This window comes from Fusarium oxysporum, chromosome VII (genome assembly GCF_013085055.1).
Source record: "Fusarium oxysporum Fo47 chromosome VII, complete sequence".
In the NCBI taxonomy this organism is placed as follows: domain Eukaryota; kingdom Fungi; phylum Ascomycota; class Sordariomycetes; order Hypocreales; family Nectriaceae; genus Fusarium; species Fusarium oxysporum.
In genome coordinates, this window is record NC_072846.1 from 163,751 (window position 1) to 186,811 (window position 23,061).

Genomic DNA, 23,061 nt, shown 5'->3' on the forward strand with positions numbered 1-23,061 from the left:
AAAGAAGCCATGGGCTTGGATCCAGCTCCTTCGACCCTTCCTATGCTTATTGGCAATGTATTCTTCTGGTATATATTTCTTGCTGCCGATATGGACAGTTGGGAGGTCGGCGAGGGTCGTTCTTCCAGCTTCAGCCTTGATGGACACATCGTCAAGCTGCTGCTTGAGTGATTTGCGCTGGCCACTAATCCCCAGAAGCGATTCTAACGACTGTTGTGCTACCATAGCGGGTTACCGGCGAATCGCGGAATACAGATGCTTCTCATCAGGGAGCGACGTCAATTCTGAACCAGGTGTTTCCACCACGCAAGCAAACGCAAAACACGTAGTCGCGCCACCCCCGCCGCGTTCCTGGGTTCCATTGGTGTAATCAACTGGGGTACCACACTCAATTGATTACCCTATGCCTGGGACTCTGAATAGCCTCGACATTCATAGGGCTGTCGCATAGGAAAATCCATAAAATCTAGTATTTCAAGTAAATCAAGTTGAAAGCATTACGAACTTGCTTACTTGAAATAAACTGGGTCATCGGCTTACTTGACTTACTTGAAATACTTGACTTGATACTTGAATTGAGGTCAGCGCTGGGTATCGCCGAACCGGCCCATGGTCTGAACTTTCACCTAGTGTTCCCACAGAACTAGTGGCTAGTCAGTCTCGTCCACCTCAGTACAGTGACTTCTGGTATTGCTTTTCTTCACCACGATCAGTGTTCCAGTCTGCGACGGCGAAGTCGAACCCGTTATCAGTTTCATTCATGCCAGTTCCTGTCTACAGAATGAACTATTGTAATCCCAACTCGCCGGACAGGATGTGCAATTCGATGTTTTGGTGCTGGTGCCATTTTTCTTTATCACGACGATATCCCATTTTTTGTCATCGTTATAGTCTGTAAGAGCAAAGTAAAAGTATGCAGCCGATGTTTCGTGCAGACCAGTTCCTGTTTGGGTGATGAATGTCTTCAATCCTGAGGCTCCAGAAAGGATGTTGACTTCGGTGCTGTTGCTGCTAGTGCCGGTCCCCTCCCCATATATGATTGGTACATATACGCCGATAATATCTAGCAGACTATACAGCGTTATCTTCTCATTTGCTTTCCGCCATATTGCATTCTCAGCCTGGCAGAGCTGTGTGGAGTACGCCGGCCAGTTTCTGCGGGATGTCACAATAGGAAGATCAAGGTGAGTCAGAGTGGAAAGCTAAAACCTAGCTTTTCGGCCGTATCATAGTTTCATACAGCATAAACCTTATTTCTACCGTACATGATCGCTTTTGCTGTGGCAAATCGGTGCCTAGTCTACTTCTCGTCTCCGTCACAGAATCAACGACTGGACCTTTGGCTTCGGTCATGCAAGGAAATCTGTACCTCGACAAGGGCGTCAGTGCAGAGTACCAATGATCAAGCCTCGGGGTAGGCATAGAGGTCAACGGAGTGCTAGATAGATCTCGTCCATTACTATATCGGAACAATACTTCTGTCCCCTGTTTCCCAAAGACATTGGTTGAAGACCTCTATCCCGGGGCCGTCATGAATGCTATCGATCCACATGACTTGCCTCAAATTATTTTTTACTTCGAACCACGTCCTCCCTAGACTGTCCCGGATCAGAGGGCGCAGTCTTTGCAGAAGCCAGGTCTGATCAGGGCCTCGGAACACAGACGTTGCCCCCACCATCAAGGCCCAGGCGTAGAGGTAGCTCTCTCCAGGGGTGCTGGGCGTAAAGGCCATGCAAGCTTGTCGGAGTTGGTTGGCCAGATGCGGGTACTCGAATTTGACACCAGGAAAACCCCAGAAGATAGTTGTCAAGAAAGCGAGGAGTGATAACCGGAGAAGCTCGGGGAAAATGTCGTTGTACTCAAATTCGAGCATGAGCAGCCGGGATTGAATGTATGTTATGAGATCCTCGAGAGACATCTCCCGTATCTTGTGACCGGAATCGTGGCTATCGTTGAGAAGCTGTGAGAGGTCCTGGACATCCTTCAAGATGGCATGGAGCCTCTTTTCTAAAGTCCGTACCACAGAGCGCGAGCGGGAGAAGCAGGACGCGTCCGATGGCTTGAGCTGGGCAAGTTCAGATGAACTGTCGAAAGCTGAGTCAAACGACGCAGCATCTTGGTGAAAGGCTAGTTTCGCGCCGGTGCAGATGCTGTGGACTAGACCAGTTCTTCCGGCGTTGGCAGGTCAGCGACTGGCCAAAGCCTGAGAAGCTGAATATAAGAGAGAACTAGCAACTTACCGGTGAAGTTTGGATTGAAGCAGAGGGTGACTTGCAAACGATTCTATGCCACCACGGAGGTCGACGATTTTCTTGAGACCCATCACGTGCATGTGGGCGGACTCTACGTCTCCAAAGGACTCGGCGATCAAGGCCAAGGCCATGACGACAATGGTTGTCGAGTCGGTCAGTGCAGTGTTCGGATCAGATAGTTGCTTGTTAAGCTCGTGGATCATCCTGTAGGCGTGAAACTACGTCCTCTTACTCTTCTGCCCCCTCAGACTATCCAAAGAAAAAGACGTCATGTAAAGGATGGAGTGCAGGTAGGCCAAGTCGAGATGGGCCCAGTGAAACCAGTATGTCTTGGGAGTGTCAGGGCGAGAGTACCTCACGATCGGGTACATTTCATCTTTCATGTACGAAAAGTCTGGAGGGCAGAAGGCGTCAGGGGCAGGGTGTGCTCATGGTCGGAGGGGAGAGACGTACATGCGCATAGCAAGCTGCGCGAACTACTATCGATGTCTTCAGGGAACTTGATGAAAGTGAACATGTCGGCAGCACCGGGGACCATTTCTGCATGTCTGATGCGGGCCAGAGCATCCTCGTCAGAGTCGAGCAGCTCACTTCGTGCCCGAGCTCCGTGGGACTCTTCAGAAGAATCACTGTCTCCTGCAGCATGCTGCGGCCGTTGTATTCCCACAGCGGTAGCCGGGGAACGGCCCTTCACTCGACCAGGAAGAGCTCGTGTACGGGTATTCTTCCCCCGCATGACGTGACTCCGTATGAGCTTACGATCTCCAGCAGCCGCTTGACCATGAGCGTCGGCGGTGACAAAGACAAACCCCTTATCCGTTCGTGGCCCCTTGAGCATCGTTCCGCTGGAATCTACCGGTACCTTTGTACGGGGACAGAATCTACCCGGGCACACCGTTGCAAGGCTGTTTGCCGACAAGAAGTAAGTTTGCCAAGGTGCCAGTATCACTCAGATGGAAGCTAAACCACGGGTATCTGCCCAGGTGTGGCTGCAAGCGTGCTCCTGTCCGTATGGAGAATGTATATGGTGCCAAATATCGGCATAAAAATGGTGATGGGATGGGTGGCGGTATGTTCGGCTGGTTGTCGTCCGAATTAGGGAAACAATTGAAGGAGGTAAGTTGCGGAGAAATCCAGAAGATCCTTGCTGGGATATTTAGTTAGCCCCGGAGATAAGAGATAAGGCACTTCAACACCGGCGTGCCAAGATACAGATTGTTTCCCTTTTGTGGCCTTAGCGTAAACGCTATGCCACCACCCGACCGGTTTCGGATCCCCCTCCCTGCGAATCTAGTAGGTACCTTACATTAGAGCTGTTCTCCAGCAAGGCTCTTTAGCTTTCACTATTCGTACTCGGAACTTTTTAAGTCTTACTCTCTGGTGCTGGCTATGCAAAGCCCTTCTCTTAATTATGGTGTAAAGGCTTCCTGTAGTACATGTCCTGGATCCAACGACTGCCTACAAGGTTATGGTAGTGGATTCGAACTTCTGCTGCAGTATCTCCTCGACATTCCATTGCGGGTACTTCACAACTTACCTTTCAAGGTATTGTAGTGGTGGAGAATCTAATGGCAGATCAAACATATCTTTGCATGTGACAGGTCTGTCGCAGCCCACGACGCAGCTACTACGTAGATCTTGGGCACCGTCGCTTTATTAATAGCTTCTTACCGTTTTAGGGAAACAATCAACTGGGCCTATAAAGCAGTGCCATGGCTTAGTGCAAAATGCTAGTCGCAGGTAGAGTTTTTGGATTGTTTACTTAATGAGGATAGGATATTCGGTGCAAACTAAGGCCAAACTAAGTTAGTCTGATCCAGGCATAGAAGCATGCAAGAGCCAAAGGTCCATGTTGTTTTTCACCTTGTAAATATTGAGCAGGCGGCCGGTTTCGAACCCTCTTATACTGAAAGGTATCTCGCAGTAATGTAAATTCGGCAATTAGATGATGTCTTTTTAGTACGACTTAATCACTGTGTTTCGTCGTTAATTTGTTCAACTTTGACTGAGCTGTGGCAGAGCGCCAACTGTGATAAATTGAGGGCAGAGGTCCGGCCAGCTGTCTCAAGTTCTCAACCATAGGAGCCTGAACACAATCGTGTCTGCAGAGTGCAGACCTCTGCTTCTCCGTTCAATCTAGTAGTGCCTCAGAACGACGTGTTCCAAGATTTCCATACCCACTTATCTAACACCGACAGCTCCATCGTGTCGTTGCATTTTCTCAGGATTGCGTCAAGAGCAGAGCGCCACCGCCCCATGCGCCCCACACCAGTGGCTGTTGATGAGAACACGCCATTGCAGTGGGATTTGAGTTATCCACCCCATAATTTACGGGACATAGACATGACACAGACACTTCATGTGCTTCGAGGCTTCCGGTTCCAGGCATGTGTGAGCTTGAGCTTATAAACCCGGCATTTAGTGGAACCGCTCTGTGGGAGCTCACACACTGCTGGTATAAAACGACTTGCTTCCTCTCTCAAACTGACAGTCACACATCATCAACCCACCACAACAACACCATCCCATCGTCTTACTGCACAAGCCAGACTCCATAAGAAATCCACCGCAATGTCTAGATACACCGCCTCCCACGCTAACCCCCAGGGTCCTGGAGATGCGCGGCCCACGGCTCTTCAGGTCATTGAGGACGAAGGCCTCATCGGCAAGCTCACCGGCAAGGTCGCCCTTGTGACGGGCGCAAACTCTGGTATCGGTGTCGAAACAGCGCGAGCTCTCCACGCCGCCGGTGCCACTCTCTACGTAAGTGCCAGAGACCCCGTCAAGGCCCAGCAGGCCGTCGACAAAGTCAAGAACGGACCCGGCCCCAAATCTGATGCGCCCGTCCACGGCATAGAGCTGCGGCTGGATTCCCTCGCCTCGGTGCGAGCAGCTACCAAGGCCTTCCACGAGAAGAGCGACAAGCTTAATCTGCTCATCCTCAACGCAGGCGTTATGGCCACGCCCGAAGGGAGGACCGAGGATGGCTTCGAGACACAGTTTGGCACGAACCACTTGGGCCACTTCCTCCTCTTCCAACTGTTAAAGCCCGATCTGCTCGCAGCCTCCACGCCTGAGTTCCAATCGCGGGTAGTTGTTGTGGCCTCCGCCGGCCATCGTTACGGCAAGGTCCGCTTCCATGACTTCAACTTCGAAAAGGACCCTTACGACCCCTGGGCGTCATATGGCCAATCCAAGACGGCCACTATCTACCTCGCCAACGAGATCGAAAGGCGGTACGGGTCCAAGGGACTGCACGCCCTCGCTGTGCACCCGGGTGTTGTCGCCACCAACCTCTCTCAGTATCTCAGCCAGGAGATAGTAGAGGGGATGTTGAAGGATGAAACAAGGCACAAGACCATAAAGAGCGAACCCCAGGGAGCGGCCGCGGCTGTTTATGCTGGGCTGAGTAGGGAATGGGAAGGTCGAGGCGGCAAGTACCTCAGCAACCTCGTCGACGAGGGACCGGCGGATACTACGGGAGACTGGTTGAATAACGAGGTTGGATATGCCCCGTGGATTTACGACGAGGAGTCTGCAAGCAAGCTTTGGAAGGCATCAAACGAGCTGGTAGGCTTCGAGAGCGAGTGATAGGATCGGCCCTAGCACCTCGGTTCTTGGTCTACGTATCTGCCATGTATCCTTCCGGGCCAAAACGCGGGAACAGAGCCAGTAGCATTTATCTAGCTTTACCTTTAAATTCAGTTTTGGTGTTTCAATACCTCTTGCTTTCTCCATATGCTGTAGTCCTACATTTATCATACTGTCTCTGCAGCCCAGCAGCGGTCTATTTTTGTTGTCTAGTATAAACTTAGGATATGCGGTAACGTACATGATAAGCTTGCGTGGCAAACAAGCATGCGTAAAAAAGTCCCTCAACTTACATCATCTCTATTTAATCAATTGATTCTCAACCACGAAATATGTCGGACCCTAATATTGCGGGTAGAATCCTTCTTGCCCCTCAGGCCCTTCAAAATGACCCAAAATTAAAGCTCCGACGCGCTGCAGAGATCTATAAAGTGGGCCGTATGATCCCATGGACATCGGCAGAAGGGCATTCAATCGCGACGTGACGGGATCCCGAAATCACGCAAACTAACTTTAGAGCGGTGGTGCAAGGGGTACAACCAGCCGAAGGCTGAGAGTCCACGGGGCCAAGTAATTATCTACAACCATTACATTATTTACGCGCTGGAGCAATTTTTGTGACATTTCTTCTTGTCGCGAGCAGAATCACCTAGAATTATGCAGAACCGTGGTCTGTCTTGTAGGGATTCCGTGTAAGAACCTATCGTCTCCGACGTCTCTCAGGTGAGGCTGGGTTTCTCAGCGTCAAGGTCGCCTCTCTGGATCTGGAATACTTCATTTAGTTAGTATTGATTTTACAGAGTGGGGAGACAGAGCTGACATGAGAATTGTTCTTATTACGACAATCAAGGCAGATCTTCGTGTTCCCAGCAGATTTCCTTTTGCTGACGAAGTCGCCCGCCGGTCTCTCCTCGCCAGTGATCGGAATGGTCTGGTCTGGTCTGGTCTGGACCCCCAGACCAGACCAGACCAGCTGCTTACATAATAACCGGTCTGGTAGACCGGTTAGACCAACAAGACCGCCAAGAATGAGGCTGTCAGGGTTCCACGTGACAGGTCACGTGTACGCTCAGATAAATACGGTATTGTCGCTCAAGGGCAGAACGTTTTCTGCTCCCTGAACGACCTCTTCGTCAATACACGCTATGCTTGCTGCAAAGCCTCTGGCCCCGTGACAGCTGAAGTAGTGGAAGGAAGAAAGGAAATGTATTTACGAATAGCTATCAATCCATTCATTGTCATTCTCACTATCCTCGCTATCACTGTCATCCTCAACCTGGGGCTTTCCATACCAAGCCCGGAGACACTCACAAGCTTCTATGATATCTACTTTCAGCCTACCACGGCGATCAACTATAGTAAGCTTTGCGCTACTAAAAAGGCGTTCGCACTCATCTGACATGGGTGAGATCGCAAACAGATCCAGAGCGAAGCGAGCGAGATCTCTCTGGGAGTCATAACGAGATAGCCAGTACGCAATGGCGTCATCGTAACCTGCCTCGTCGTCATGGAGCCTGTCGGTAGAAATATATTGTTCATACAAATCTGTTGTGGAGACCGGAGCGTCTGTTCGAATACGCTTATGTTCCCGCTGGCGATCAAATGCTGGGTCAGGAGCTCTCTCCTTCCTGGCCGGTGGTGGCAGCATCTCAACAGGATGTCTTCCCTTATACTCTGTCTCCCAGAGATGTTTCACCGCTGATTGTGCGTTATCAAACCACCTCCTCTTCTCTTCGTCGCCGTGAAGAACCCACTCTTGCCTGAACCACGCCCACTTGCGATATGGATCGAGGACTTGAGCCGCATAGTATGCCGGTGGAAGGTCAGTATCTTCAGGGAATCGATTCTGCCAATTCAGCTGCTGGTTGTTGTAGTACTCGGCACATTTTGACCACGCGGCATCTGCGCAGCTTTGAAGGTACTTCCATGTAAAGTTATTATCGTCCTCAGAGTGGATGTCGTGGTAGTGATCCTTCGTCTCGCTTATCTCTCGGAGAAGGCAGTCCAAAGTTGAAAACCAGTCAGCAAGTGACGTCTTCTTACCTTCAGAAAGCAAAGTTGCAGCGTAGAAGTCTTTTAAAGCGAGTTCAATCTTTTCAAGCTCGAACCAGTGCTGTCCATCAAGTTTAAAGTTCGCAATCCCTTGAGAGCCTTTCCCAGGTACATGGCGAGCTGAGAAGATCTCTAAACGTTCCCGAACATTCAATGCCCGTGTAATTGAATGAAACCATGAATTCCAGCGTGTTGAGTTGTTCTGGATAAGCTCGAGCCCGTCGAATTCAGAGAGATCTCCGCCGATAATGATTGCAGCAAACTCCTCACGGCGTTGTGGAGTAAGCCTAATGTATCGTACGAGGTTGTGAAGCCGACCTAAACATCCAAATCTATTCCAGAGCTCTTCCACCTTCGCATAGTCTCCGCGTTGATAGTGCTTTTCAAGCTTTGCTAGATACTTCTCACAGTTCCGACCCATGAGAAACGCCTGGCAGCAGAGGTTGACAATGTGGCCCAAGCAGCGAAGTCGGCGATGGCGACGTTGTTTCGAGCCCATCCATGGGCAGAGCTCCTTGAGTATGAATCCAACAGCGGTATCATTTGACGAGGCATTATCCAGCATGAAATATCCAATCTCATCTCCGCCAATATCATATTCTTTTGGCAATTCAAGAACAGCTGATCCAAGATTCTCGCCAGTGTGTTCGCCGTACACACGTCGTATACCCAAAACGGTAGTTCGTCGCTTGCCAGTAGTGTCAATCCACATGGCGATGACACCTAGAATAGCGTAAGGGTTTGGCGAGGTCCAGAGATCAAAGGAGATGGAGATTCTACTCCGCGAGCGCTGGAGGTCCTCTCTGAGCCGCTGCTTCTTCGACAGAAAGGCGTCCATAACCCAATTTCGAATAGTTTTCGCTGCCTTTGGAAGGTGGTTGAGAAGTGCCGGATTCAAAAAGAAGAGTAGTTCTCGGAAATACCGATTTTCTAGTTGAAAGAAAGCAATATGACAGTACGCAGTCCAACGAATTAGAAGCTCTTTGAACTTCTCCATTGAGTCTTTCTAGAAGAAGGTATTAGTAGCAGCCGCGCTCTTCTGCTGATCTAGTACAGACTTCCGTGTCGAACTATGTTTCTTGATACCACTCTGGGATCAATCTGGTGCTTCTGTTCTAGGTGATTTCTGACCTTGGAAGTGCCATTGATAACAAACAATTCTTGCTTGTTCTTTCCAGCCATGCACTCGTGACAGTAATACACCTCTTTCTTATCGCTACCTCGAATGTATTGGAGGCCATACTTCCAGATGTGTGATGAACCTAGGCGAAATCCCTTCTTTGTAATTGTCGCGCGTTTCACGTAGGTGATACGGTCCTGTACGAACTCATCCGGAGGTTCGTGATATCGAACAGGGGCTGGTGATAGAGTAGGGGTGGGTGACGACGTAGGGACAGGAGATGGTGTAAGAGACGTTGAATTTGGTACCATTATAGTCAATGGAGACGGTAAGGGTGGAGCTGATGACTCCATAACAATAGCATACAAGCAGGTTGTTATGGACTTGATTGTTTTATGTGAGTGGAAAACTCAAGCTGTTCTCAGGGGCTCATAATTTCATTCCGTACTCAATGTTCTAACTGCATTAGTCTAAGATTCAGCCACCCCGATCTACTTATAGCCAGACCGGTCCAGACCATTAAGACCGGTCCGACCATGGTCTTGAGAAATCCTCAGACCAGACCAAGTCTTGGCGGTCTAGACCAGACCAAGACCAAGTCAGACCAGACCATTCCGATCACTGCGTCAGGGACATCTCGTAGATAGTCCTCCACCTTGCCCTTTGATGATTTGGTTGAAGGCAAGACAGGGAGGTAAAATGGCGTTCTCGAAGACTCGCCACCGGCTGACATGGAGGCGTAAGCGGAGTCAGCCGGCCGGAGGCTGGAACCTGAGGAGGGAGCATGGCTGCGCTGAACTCCAGATTTGGAATATATGTGATCGCGATTGTGGGGGGATATCCTTTTCCTTTTTTGCGATGATGACGCCTCTGGAGACCCATCGTGATCCGCGGCAAGGTCTCTCAGTATGGTTTCGAGCTCTCTCTTTTTCTTTTGGGGCAGCCCATAAACCTTGATCTCAAACAGCTTGTCTTTATGGAGCAAGGCCGGACCTGGTTGCTTATAGCGCTTGAGCTCCTTCTTTAGTTGTTGAATCTCGAGTGTTAGGTCGTCGATGACGCTGCGGTAGTCATCAGAGCTACTGCTGTGCGCTGTGATAGGTCCAGGAGGGTCGACATGATGCCGAGTGTGCAAGTGTAGCTTCTCTATATCCAATAAATCAGAGTCTTCCCGGGAGGAGGAGATATTAACTATAGGTTTGGATTAGCCTCTTCTAAGTTACTACAAGTTCACTATAGGTTGTGCATACCATCTGCGGGATTGTTGTTGGCGGTCGCGTTGAGGCTTGAGTCGTTATGCCATTCTGGTGGATTGCTTAGCACCGTCTCACGACTGCCGCTGAAGGAATGGAGATGAGGAAAATAATCGGTTGGTGGTGGCGGAGTTTTCTCTGGATTGCTTTGATTTAAGGGCATTTTGGCCCCCGTGAGCAATGCAACGCGGAGCAAGACCCTAATAGGACTGCTTAATTGTCGATGTCGCAAGAATTGCGAGTATAGGCTACATGATAGTAAGACTTTCACAGTACGACGAACGTGAAATACGGTCGGGAGACGTCTAGCAACGGCTGAGTGTCCTGTAGAGCAACAAGGTGGGTTAGCAACATAAAAAATAAAAATAAAAATAAAATAAAATTCAAAAAACCGCTCATAAATGAATCCAGATGAGGACAGGAATCGAGCTGTCGCAAAAGCATCGCAAATAGGATCGTGGGATATGCAGTGGCGAGGCGAATGTTCTATGCTAGCTTTGGGGGAAGGCCCCGAAAGTCATTGATATGCATACCAAAACGAAACGAAATAAAGCTATAACCGGCGACAGCGAGTTGCAGATAATTTCCAGATTATAAAAATTTGCTTCATGTAAGGGTTGTTATAGTTGAGTCTTGTGCGGTTCGTTGGGCTGACGAAATGTCTGGAACTATCCGCCCAGAATTGCAAGATGAATCTGCTCTTCTGCGTGAACGCTTGGCTGCTGAAAAGTGAGGCACTTTTGGTGTAGTCGCCAGGAGGTGATCCAGCAAGAGATGTGTTGGCTGCGATACGTTCTCAAGAACTTGGCTTATTTAGTAGCCGATGAACTCAAATAGAAATTGGGAAATAGTGTCTTGCTGAATGCTTCCCTGCAACTTGCCAAGTCAATAGTCCGGCCTAGGGGTCGCTGAAGCTGCTACGGTAGGCAGTAAAAAGGTCGATGTACCTGGGGTTGAATACTGATAGTCGTATGGCAGCAATTAATCATAATAATGATTGTGACGAGGAGTCGGCGTATCGTGAACGGTGCCCTGAGGAACGTACGAGAACGGGAAAGGATGTGAGATTGAGGAGACAGCAGGCCGAACGTCGCCAGCAGCGACGGGCTAACGGGGTAGGCCACTTGTCACTTGTCCGTGTAGGCGTACTAGTGGAGAAAAAGTGGAGGACCCTGGTGACCCAAGAGCCCGGGTCCCCGATGTGCCGCGGACCTATCGTAGCGTTGAAGATACGTTCTGTACCTATGAAGTGCGCCGGAGCCCGACTCCGTCATCTTGAAGACTCCTCGCATAAAACAGTGGGGTAGCTCATCTGATAAGACGCAAAACGTCGCTTGTCTTGTTGATATTTCCAGAGTACAAGCCGTTATTTTAGTCAGTGGTAATTTTTAGTTAAGGCTGTCAACAGGCATTATCTCGCTTTTCCTCTTTTCACTTGATGCTTTGGGCTTCTGAGGATTTCGGGGGCATATTGCAACCGAACATCTTTCTCAATAGATATCACTAAGTAATAATTTAGTATTAACTGTTAGTTTCAATATTAGGGATAAGTTTTTGAACTATATAAGGCTAACTCTTTATTATGGATCGAGATAGAAATAACCAGGCACTCCTTAACTGTACTTATTCATCTACCGAGGTAATATCTGCAGGTCTTGCGCCTATGTGATTAACTGCTTGACTCTCCTACTACGTAGTGCCGCCCCTTCAGCGACGCTGAAAAGTTTCGATAAACATAATATCCAAAAATGACGACGTATTGCTTACAGGGCTGCCGTCAGATCAATCAAATCAGATTAAGACCTAAATCTGATCTGAACTGATAAATCACCATTTAAATCTGATCTGATCTAATTGATTGATTGATATCTGATATGTCGTAGCTCACGTGAAGCTTCCCTCGGCCTTATGACCCTACCGTCGGATTCTAATCGGCCTTATTACTTGAGCATAGGCCTCTAAGAGTAATATATCCTCCCCTGACCTAGTTCTTCACTAGCTGAATCGATTTAATGCTCAATCTAAGTAGAGAATGTCGCTGTAAGCTGACTGTAAGCTGCACAAAACCGGATGCCCTCTTGCAGTCAGTTGATATAGGCGGAATAGCAAGAATATCCAGTGTAAACTTACTTAAATGTGGGAAAGCATTGCTATGGTCAATCCACCAATGAATGGGATCATCTACCTATTCTAGTTCAAGCCTAAAATACTATTTAAGTTCACTGCCTATTGCCAAGAGCTTAGGTTGCTGGCTTTTTATTTACTGCTTAAACCTACTTTATTTAGACTAGGGGATTAATAAAGGCGTGATAAAGATCCTCTCAGAGACATTATCGTCATTCTTTGAATACCAACGCTCAAAATAGACTTTGATTGCCATCCTTTGCATCTTAAAGCCATTATAGTTGTTCTGGGGAAGTCTAATTGGTCTCTAGCCACCAGAGTCCAAGGTCTGGATTTAGAACAACAGAGGCTGTAAACAGAGGCGACCGTCCGTGGAGAGTATAGTACTCGTTTAACTTAATCCAAGCATTGTTTATACTTGCTTAATGCTAGCGCGCTCCTGACCCTCCATACTGGCAATATTGCTCACCGAAAGAGCATCGTCTTGCAGGTAGGCTTCTCGGGAATGTACAGGAAGCGCATCTTCATTAAATTGTGAGCTGGCGGGTGGGCGAGCTGGAAGAGTCGTTTCGCGACGGCGGCGCAATGGTGTAATTTCGTATCCTTGAAGTCGTGATGGTAACCGTGACTGCCGTGAGGGTCGCTCCCGGGTTTGTCCGACTGTCGGTGGCCGCGAAAGTGTTGATGTCACACCCATGGCCGGTCCAGCTTCCTCCCACTGGGTTGTATACCATTCTTCCGCAGCAGGATCAGCAGTTTCATCCTCGTAAAGAACCTTCCAGTCTTCAAGATGTTCTAGGACAAACTCCATTCCCGTCGTGACTTCCCAGAGCCGACCGTGACCCCCGCTTGTACCCCATCCCTGTGTTCTCATCGTCATATTGTAGACCAGCTCCAAAATATGACTAACTTCCCTGAGGACCTTCCAGTCATCAGATGTCAGAATTTCAGCTGTAGGAACCCTTTTCGAGGCGTCTGCTTCTAGCCCTAACCCCCGAATGAAGCTGTTGAGCTCAGACTGCTTGACTAAGCCACGCTCAATCATCATATAAGTCGAGTTCCATCTCGTAGCGTTGTTCTGTATGACTTCAAGCTCGGCAGTTGATTCTTCTGCAAGCTTATATGAGTCTACCTCCTTCTGCTCCCTTGCATGAGTTTTGAATGCTTCGGTGCGTTGCGGAGAGGCTCGGATGAACTTGACGATATTGTGAAGCTACCCAACTGGACCCTTGGCTCGCCAGTGTTCGAGATCTTCTTCAACCCGCTCTAACATGTCATAAGCCTCAGACTGAAGTTCGAAAGAAGCTGCATCATCGCCGTAGAGGAAGGCTTGGGCAACGAGATTTAGAATATGACCGAAACATCGCATCCTTCGTGCCTCCGTGTCCGCTCGAGTTATCGAGGTATCTAGAGCTGTGCAGAGGTTTCACAAGCAAACATCATTACTGGCCGCATTATCGCAGATCGAAACCCTTAGCTTACAATAGATACCCCAATCACGGACGACGTTTCTTATGGTGTAAGCGATGTTCTCACCGGCATGAGATCCGATCTGCCGCTTGAAAGCCAGCAGCCGGCTTTGATATGAGTGTCTCCGATCGATAAAGTGACCAAAGATGGAAATAAAGACTAACCTGTTCGAAGAGGTCCAGAGGTCGAAGCTAAGATGTATCTGGGTAGCAGCATTATCGAGTTCCTCCTTGACAGCCGCTTTCTTTGAAACGAGTATGTCCTCTAGATCTTTTTTGGTTGCAGTTCGACCCCAGGGCACCTGAGCATAAACATCGGAGTCCAGATGACGGAACAGCTCCTCCAGATAGGTGCTCTCAAAGGTAGTAAGGGGGAGATTAGAATCAATGACATAACCAACAGAGAGCTCTCTAATCCGCGCCATCTTCGCTCGAGGAAGAAGGAGGGAAGAAGAAGCCGGCCGTTTCTTGGATCCATTTATCTGGAGGTCAAGAATTGAAGGGTCACCAGATGAACCCGCTTCAAAGGTCTCGGCGATCTTGTGAGCTCTAAAAGCCCTCAGTGATGACCTGGAAATGGCAAGTACCACGAACTTGAAAAGATGAGCTGATGCCGATGATGTCGACTGGGCATTGAAAAATCGAGGCGCACCCTTATCATCGCAGAGCCGGCAACACCAGAATAGGTATCGATGCCATTGATTCAGAGTACGATTGATGCCTCTTCGTTTGTGCTTAGAAGATGGGGACGAAAGGGTACATGTCAAATCCGAATACAGACTGAGGTAGTTGATATTGGCAACATGGAGAAAGGACCGCCCGCAGGCACGTCCGAAAATCCGTAGATATGTCCCGTTGAAATTGGCGCTCGAAACCAGAACTGAGCAATCTTTGAAGAGCAGTCCCCTGAGTCCAAACCTTTGGTTCCGATCAACTTCCTCCAATTATTAAGACTAGATTATTGGCAAAGATTATCCCAAAAAAAAAAAAAAAACCTTCATGTTGCTATTACCAATGCCGCGTGCGCATGCCGAGGCAGTTTGAGAGAATGAATAATATGATCGGTTCTGTGCCGATGTTTTCTACCATTTTCTAGCCCTGGTATTCTGATTCAAAGCTGCCTCCGTTCCTTATTCACTTTCAATGGAAGAAAGTAAAGTTTCATCTCCTAGAAACCAGCATATATTGTCTTATAGACCTTAAGTGAATAAATGTAGTGACACCTGGGATATTTCAGATGCTCGTTTTATCGACATTAACATCGATTCCTCGACCACGATCCCGCTCGCTGGGGACCTATGCCTTGTATTTCGATTCCAACAGGGTGCCTTCCGGGACCTTGGCTGCTACTCGAATGTCAGTATTGAGAGTCGTATACCATGAGTAGAAGAAACTGAGCATGTAGTCAGGACCATCAGAAATATGTTTCTGGGCCTCCATATGACTCTTGAACGTCTCTAAAATGATGGTTAATAGATGAAAAGAATTGGAAGATCCTTTACTAAGGGAAAGAACTTACTTGGTGACCTAAAGCAAGTGAGAAATTCGGCAAATTGAACGTCAAGGCTGAAGAAAGATCATGATCCAAAACTTTCTCAATTTAAACCCCCAATCAATTATACTCTAGCTTCTTAGCCTCAATATTACCTCAAAGAGTCCGTAGGTTCAGATACATGCCATTTTCTGGCTTAATTGTAATGACTCCCCTGGGCATAACAAGCCCATCATCTATCGCCAGCGTCCACTTGAAAGACCGAACCATAGTAGCCAACAGGCACCGCATCTCAGTCTTCGCAAACCCTTGCCCAATGCAGCTTCGCGGCCCATGTAAGAAAGTTAGGAAGTTGTAGTTGCTACTTGCTCCGCCATTCTGGTTCGGTTTGCCATCACCCCTGATCCATCGTTCGGGGCGAAATTCCGCTGCGTCAGGCCCCCAAATCTCCGACGAGCGGTTAATGTACCAGATTGATACAATGATGTCTGCGCCTTCGGGGATGAACTGGCCACCAATTCGGGTGTCGTGGACGGCGTGACGTATGGTCGTTGGTACTGTCGGGTAAAGTCGCAGTGTCTCCTACATGATGCCGTTGAGGTAAGGTGGTTGTTCAAGAATCCCAGCAAGATCTATTGCTCTATCATTATTCAAGTCTTCTGGTAACGCCTCTCTGATCTCCTCCCTGAGCTTGGCTTGAATCTCTGGGTGCTTGGTGAGTAGGTAGCATGCCCACGTAAATGAAGATGCGGTTGTTTCGTGACTGTGGCGCGTTATGATTGTCTGGTATAGTGGCGGAAGTATCACATACCCTGCTGCCAGTAACGTCAGGAGCTGATCTTTTATCGCTTCGTCTGAAAAGTTGTTCGACTTAATAAGAAGCGACAAGACATCAAAATGATTGTCTTCCTTTTACATGATCGCAGTCTTCTTTTCCTTGAGCATTGGAAAGCATAATTCGTTCAATGACCCAGTCAAATACTCGAAGAGGCCATTCATCTTCCAAGGAATCAAACGAACGATTGGCAGACCAACAGCCAAGGAGAGCATGGCAAAAATGAGCTTCTCTCGGTCAGGTTCGAGAAGTTGTTCATAGGTGTCTGCAGGCGCATCTTTCCTCTTCTCAACAGCATCGAACTTGTGGCCGAGGCCAGCAATGCCAATGATGTCCAGCGTGACTTTGGTCGCCCAGCCATTCAGCTCAACCACAGATGACCTGGAAGCGGCCATGTCTTGGTTGAGTGCTGTTACAAGCGTCTCTCCTTTTGCCCACATCATAGGATAAAGCTCTTTGATATGCCGGAAGTGGAAGGCTGGCATCGTGTTCCTGCGAAGAAACTTGTGCTGATCACCCTCCACAATAATGAGACCATCACCAAGAATGTGCCGCAGGAATGAGCTGATTCTTTTCGGTTTGGCAAAATTGTAGCAATTATATACGAGGAGGTCCGCCAGCAGCTGAGGATTCATGATGCATATCTGGTCTCCAAATGAATTGAGAGTGATTAAATCTTCCCCAGGATACTGTTTCGCAAGCTCCAGGAAAAGATCGCCGGCCGGCTTGTCTTTGACGATGAGTGCACGATAGGCAGGGCTCAGATACTCATATCGGAAATAACCAGGTCAGCTTCTGAAAGTTCTATTAAGACGTAACGCGGTTTCGCCTAAAGAAGAGGAAGGATACTTTACTTGCCTTTGGCCCTGGAATCTGTCTTAGCGGACTAAACAACATAGGGTAAAGCAAAACCCAGACGACTATTCCAAATGCACAGTTGACGAGTAATATCGTAGCTATAGCAGCCAAGTGACTTTGGGTGCTGTAATAGTTTGAGAACAGCTAGATAGCAAGAACCGACTCAATGACGGCGGCGAGCGTAAGACTGGGAAAGCCCAGTAGCTTGGAAACGACAGCCATACTGAGCCAGTTGCAGCGGTTGTGTGATGATGGTGTTTGACTTGCGAAAGGTCACAGATGTTGAATTATGCCCAAGCCTTTGGCTGTACTCGCACTCGAGATGCTGATCTGGTATATAAAATCCCTGGCAAGATTAGGCTGCATTTCCATGTAAATATCTCCGGTCAATATGGCAGCGGCCAATCGGTATACTGTTTGGTCATGGCATGCTGTCCGTCCTCGGTGTATGGGTATGAAGTCATCATCACTAGGCTGCTCAACACTACTGTCAGTATGTCATGTGCCTCTCAAAACTAGCGCCGATACCACCCCGAAGCAGGAAGCTTTGAACGGTGACTAGAAGCCAGGTAACCCCTCACGATATCGCAAGCGGAACCCGATTAACGCCCACCCTCCACTAGTGGCCACCCCACATTTTGCGAACCTGCCATGATCATCACCACGTAACGCGATACACAGTATGCAAGTTCTCAACAGCGTGCTGGCGAAACTGAAATCTGGTTTCATCTTTAGATTCGGCAACAATGAAATATACAGAGTATCAGCTTCAATGCGCCATTGACGAGACGTTGACTACTGGAAACCCCGCAAAGGCCCCTCGTACAACCCTTCGGCATCGTCTCAAGGAATGAAGGAAAGCTAGGCATATACATAGTCGATTCCTTTAGCCAGTTCATGAACAGCATCTCGCCAATTGGGTTCTTGTGCAGCTTGGCCTAGGGCTTGCGCCAACGCACAACCAGCTCCAAGAATTCGCTCAGCGCATCGTCAATAACCAAGGCGACGTTGAACTTATCGGCAAGAACTGGTTTGAAGGTTTTTTACAAATAAAACCGAAAGGAAAGGCGCTGAGAGGCAAGGCTATTGATTTCAACCATTTGGAAGAGGCAACAACTGAGAAAGTGCAGGATTGCTGAGAGGCTCGTTCAACCCGTGGTAAAAAGGATCCCTCCCCAACATCGTTACAATATGGATGAGGCCGGTTTAATGGAAGAAAGAAGAGATAACGGCTTCGTTCATAGTTCATCTGATGATAATTTCGCTATTTTAAAATCCCTGGTGGCCGGCTATGGACCTCCACTCTTGAAGCTACCAACGACATTGGAATTGCGCCACCTCCCGTCGTGGTCTTCCGAGGAACGACAATACAACACCAATGTTTTCCTACGCCAGCCTGCCTTCATCGCCTCGAAAATGTCTCGGGCGTCCTATATAAAGAGCAAAGTTATAAATGCTATACTAGACGTTACAGATAATTCTCCCTCACAGAGCTAGGCTGCCTAGATGAATGGCGTGCCTCCAACCACCCTCTCTGACTGGTTAAGAGGCGTACCATCAAGATCAGATGCTATACAGCCTACCCAGGTGTTATCCAAGCCTGGGGAGTCCAGACTAGTAGTTTGGATACTTCGATAAGAGGCCTTAGGCTATGCCCCTTCTTACAGTCAAGTTCACGCCACCGTCACTGCCCTTCTACAATAATAAGGCAGGGAAAAGCCTATTGGCATATACTGGCTCGCCAGGCTCATGAAACGATATCGGTTTATAAAGATGAAGATAGGAAAACGTCAAGAGGCATTGAGGTTTAATTGTTTTACCATAGCTGCTATTAATTGGTACTTTACTATTCAGGAGAGACAGTATAGCTGGATTAAACCTGAGAATACTATCAATTTTAATGAGGGTGGCATTATGGCCACATTTAGTAAGCATTTGTAATTTTAATTATAAATCTTATTAATACATTTTAAATCTAGGCTTAGATTCCTTAGTTATTAGCAGTAGCGTTCCTTAGATGAAGGCTTTCCTTAAGGGTCCCCAGTCCTGCGCTTAGACTAGCTTTCTTAAAGCCTTAACTGCAGATAACCATCTTCTGAAGCTAAAAGTCATCTTTAAAGCGAAATAGTTTCAGTAATAATGGTTTATTGACGAGCCTAAAGGGGTGTCTGACTGATATTATATCACGTCTGTCAACGGCTGGACAGACGATTCATATCGCAGTTGAGTGGCTTAAGGAAGTCTATCCGCCCCAGTTGTAACTGGGAGATAAGTTTGATGCGAGGCTTATTATATTAGATAGCCATTGAAGCCATATATGTATTAGTATCTGCCTATCCTAAATCTCCTGCATCAACAATATCGCTGACTCCATATAGGAAATTTCAACTAATTAGCAACCTAAGTTAGCAGTAAGTAATTTTATGGAAATAAGCCAGCCCTGCAGACTTATTTATATGGATGATTCTGGTGGAATTGCCTGCGAATAAGACTTAGGGTAGGATTTTTAGAGTTCTGATTGGTCTAAAACTTGGAACGGCCCCTCCCTGAAAAGAATCCTTGAGTAGAATCGCCTGGTTACAGTGCTATGCCTCTGATCTTCGCAGAGCCTCACTTGCCAAATTGTTAATTTCTTCAATTCCATGTCCGGCTCTTCCGTAACGATTCAGCCTAGACACATCAATTACTGGGTAACGTTACCGCAAATGACTTTTCTTGTTGGCTGTCGAGAGCCTTGCAAGGCTCAATTTTCGTGGCTGGTGCAGTAGCCAAGACCAATAGTGCCAAAACATGGCGCCGAAATCTTTCAGCTCTCAACGCCAAACCAATTAAAGTTGGAGGGCTGACTTTAAGCATATTCGCCGTGATGAAAATGGCCCAGGCTTGTTTTTGAAGAGCTACCGTTACAGTAACTTTTTTGAGATATCGGGTTGCGATGCGGGACGAGATGTTACATTGCGGGATTAGGTCTCGTATAGAGACAGGGGTGCGGTGCTGCGTGCGACAATGAGAGACGATAAGCAAGGGACCGACAGACCATCGTCTCTTTCGTCTATGCATCGCCACTTGTTGCGCTACATTATATTGTCAATAATTTCAAATATTTCCCTTCTCTATTTCTATTTTCTTTTTGGCTGGTTGGCTGATTGACCCAAGTTGCGGTTAAGGATAAATTGAATGCGGAATAGCAGACAAGACAGTGCTCGAAGTTGAAGAACGAGCTAACTCGTATAAGCAAAAGAGTAAGCTATGAGAGCTTCTTTCGTGTCGCGGTTGTGCACCACATGGGAAAAGACAGTCTGTGACAATGAAGAGCGGGAGCAACGCTACTTATCTAGCCCAACTCTTGAAGTAATTGAAGAAGATCGCCAGTCATAGACGGTGATGGTCCCTGCATTGCTCTCACCGGAAGATATTCTGCAACGAACATCTTGGTCTAACGCAGTTCCTTTACTATTTTTATTCTCCAATCTTCGTCTCTTTCCCCTCTTCAGTGCAATTACCTCCCTCGCCCGGCAGAGATTGCAAACATTGTGCTCAGACTAATCTATTCAGTCTACGGCTGAGTTGACCCTGGTATGGAGGCTTCAGCTTCTGCAAGCCACGTCACATAATATTAGTTCTCGCCCATTTGTGGCGCTTTCATCTCCCCAAAGGGAAATCAGCTGAGCTGCTTTTTTGTTCCGGGCTATTTATTTCGGATTCCTTCATAATTATTCTTCTCCGCAATCGCGTTTCTCAATTCTACTCTACTGTTTCTTCGTGCATGTCTTTATTCTTTCTTGTTCTTCTCTGCACTTTTTTGTTGCTGCAGGACAAGTTCGCCATGCTTTCGTCTTCACAGGCTCTCCTTCTTGGAGCATTTCTCCAAAGCGTCACAGCAATGGATCTCGCCCATGCAGCTCAAAGAAATCGCGCACGCGACGTACCGATAGCAACAACCACACCAGCACCGCTGGCCTTCATCGATGAACTCAACCTCTTCGCGGGCCATAATGGATTACAAGTACGACAGGAAGCTACAACGAGTTCGAGCCTCGTAGTTACTATCGCTCCCAGTAACACATGCGGATACATGTCTGGTATGCCAGGCGTGGCCATTACCTGTGAAAATCGTAGTTCTTGTTCATGGGCGACTGTCAGTACTTTAGGTACTACTTCAGGTCTGGTTGGTTGTGGTGCAGAGATCTACATCACCTGCGTCGAGTCTTCAAAGGCAGTCGATCCAGGCGCATGTGATGATCTCTGTCAGAGTAACACCTTCTTTCTTCACTGGTAAGACTCACTGTCGCTCACTCACTATCTAATGCCAATATGAACTTCTAGTACCAACTCTGATGAGCCATTCTGTCGCACATATGCCTACCCAAAGGGTATCCGTGACTATCGATGCGCATCCACCGAGGTCGAGTCAGTCCAATCAGTCAAATTCACCTACGAGGGAGAGGAGAATCCCAGTTTCCGTACTACAACTATCGGCGGTACATCATCACAGGCTTTGCCGACCATCACCGATGCTGATACCACCACATTCCGTGAACCAATTGAGACGGATACACACACAACAACGACATCCGATGCTCCTGCCCCTACTCATAAGAGCAAGTCAACACCTGTCGGTGCCATCGTCGGAGGTGTAGTCGGTGGTGTCGCTCTTATTGGCCTTATTGGTCTTGGTGTTTTCGTCCTGCTGCGCCGATGTCAATCCACGCCTGCTGCCAATCCAACACCAGCTCAACCAGTCATGGCTCAACAACAGCCTCCTGCCCCTCTCATGAACCAAAACCAATACCCGCAACAACAGCCATATCCACCAGTTGTATCTTCCTACCCCGACCCTAGCATGGCGGCATCTCCTGCACCGTCAGATCCTCATCTATCAATGATGAGTGGACCAGTGTCTAGTGTTGGAGCAGGTTCGCCAGCAGCATGGAATCAACACCCATCTCCTCCCACATTTCATACTCCTGCCCCAACTTATGAGATACCTGGTCTTGAGGCTCGTGAACAAGAACCGGTTTATGAGATAGGTACAGACTCTAGAAAGACGTAATGTAACCGAGATTCATTCTTACTCTCTTAAGCATCGTTTGGTAGTTTATTTAGACTTATCATGGTTTGGAGTTAATACAGAGCCTTCATCAGCTACTTTTATAGTGGCATTAACATTCAATCTATATTGACCATTCCCCAATCAGTAAAGATCTTACATGTCAAAGTTAGATCACCCTTTGCAATGGGCTGGGATTCACCAAGGAATTCATTATAGTTGCAATATACCGAGACCCTATACTTATGATCTGGAACAAGTGGCAGTCCTGGTGCACCTGTCTTCACAATCAACTTGCCATCGTCATTCTTCTCTTGGGGTCTGCTCAAGTTAGTATTAACGGGCTGAGTTTAAAAAGGTATACTTACAGTGGCTGAATCGAGCTCTCGGACATCCTCCAGCACAGCAACGACGCCTTTACCAAGCTGTACATCGCTGAGTGCCGGCTCAAGATTGAGCTTGACAGACACGGTCTCCACTGAGCTGTGCATTAGGCGAAGTTTTCAAGACATGGTCAAGGTTGGCTTCGGCATTGCTCCCATACAAGTATAATGACATTCTATCAAGGTATGTCTTGTCCAAATCCTTGGACGATATAGATCGCTTGATAATAACCTTGATGTTGTTGGAAAATCCGGGAATGCCCCTTATCTTCGGGATTCAGACTGTTAGTCTGAAAGTCCTAGATGTAAAGTTCAAAGTCCTAGATAAAATCATCTAGAGATATAAACCCAAGAAGAACTCTCATCTCAATAATGAACAATCAAGTCTTCATAAAATATATATTTTCACCCAACACTACTGCGCAATATAAACAACAATTAGTCCCGTGCGACCATGCTGCATATGTAATCAAAAAGGCAATGTGATGATATCAGACTGAACGAATTCCCCAATACAACCGAAATTATTCTATGCTAATAGCTTCAATTCTGGTAAAATACTGTGTAAATGAAATTGGGCAT

The 23,061-nt window shown here is 47.7% G+C and overlaps 5 protein-coding genes across 5 annotated transcripts; 2 read left to right on the top strand and 3 right to left on the bottom strand.

Moving 5' to 3' along the window:
• Positions 1 to 1,369: 1,369 nt before the first annotated feature.
• Positions 1,370 to 3,241, bottom strand: FOBCDRAFT_251655 (uncharacterized protein). The gene is made up of 3 exons (XM_059610953.1): positions 2,702 to 3,241; positions 2,241 to 2,456; positions 1,370 to 2,168 (listed from the first exon to the last, which is right to left on the bottom strand). The coding sequence occupies exons 1-3, from the start codon at positions 3,088 to 3,090 to the stop codon at positions 1,460 to 1,462; spliced, it is 1,314 nt and encodes a 437-aa protein (XP_059465262.1). The 5' UTR covers positions 3,091 to 3,241; the 3' UTR covers positions 1,370 to 1,459.
• A 1,389-nt stretch (positions 3,242 to 4,630) lies between these two features.
• Positions 4,631 to 5,843, top strand: FOBCDRAFT_321207 (uncharacterized protein; the record flags this gene model as incomplete). The annotated part of the gene is made up of 1 exon (XM_054705292.2): positions 4,631 to 5,843. The coding sequence occupies exon 1, from the start codon at positions 4,824 to 4,826 to the stop codon at positions 5,841 to 5,843; it is 1,020 nt and encodes a 339-aa protein (XP_054561267.1). The 5' UTR covers positions 4,631 to 4,823.
• A 3,725-nt stretch (positions 5,844 to 9,568) lies between these two features.
• Positions 9,569 to 10,857, bottom strand: FOBCDRAFT_321209 (frequency clock protein; the record flags this gene model as incomplete). Its single annotated transcript, XM_054705294.2, has 3 exons — positions 10,802 to 10,857; positions 10,266 to 10,592; positions 9,569 to 10,206 (listed from the first exon to the last, which is right to left on the bottom strand). The coding sequence occupies exons 2-3, from the start codon at positions 10,429 to 10,431 to the stop codon at positions 9,569 to 9,571; spliced, it is 804 nt and encodes a 267-aa protein (XP_054561269.1). The 5' UTR covers positions 10,432 to 10,592; positions 10,802 to 10,857.
• Positions 10,858 to 15,509: 4,652 nt separating this feature from the next.
• Positions 15,510 to 17,268, bottom strand: FOBCDRAFT_241481 (cytochrome P450 4F4; the record flags this gene model as incomplete). Its single annotated transcript, XM_054705296.2, has 4 exons — positions 15,510 to 15,935; positions 16,374 to 16,955; positions 17,038 to 17,170; positions 17,210 to 17,268. The coding sequence occupies 4 exons, from the start codon at positions 17,266 to 17,268 to the stop codon at positions 15,510 to 15,512; spliced, it is 1,200 nt and encodes a 399-aa protein (XP_054561271.2).
• A 3,604-nt stretch (positions 17,269 to 20,872) lies between these two features.
• Positions 20,873 to 22,099, top strand: FOBCDRAFT_185965 (uncharacterized protein; the record flags this gene model as incomplete). Its single annotated transcript, XM_054705297.1, has 2 exons — positions 20,873 to 21,321; positions 21,373 to 22,099. 2 exons carry the CDS (start codon positions 20,873 to 20,875, stop codon positions 22,097 to 22,099), a joined length of 1,176 nt encoding a protein of 391 aa, XP_054561272.1.
• Positions 22,100 to 23,061: the final 962 nt, after the last annotated feature.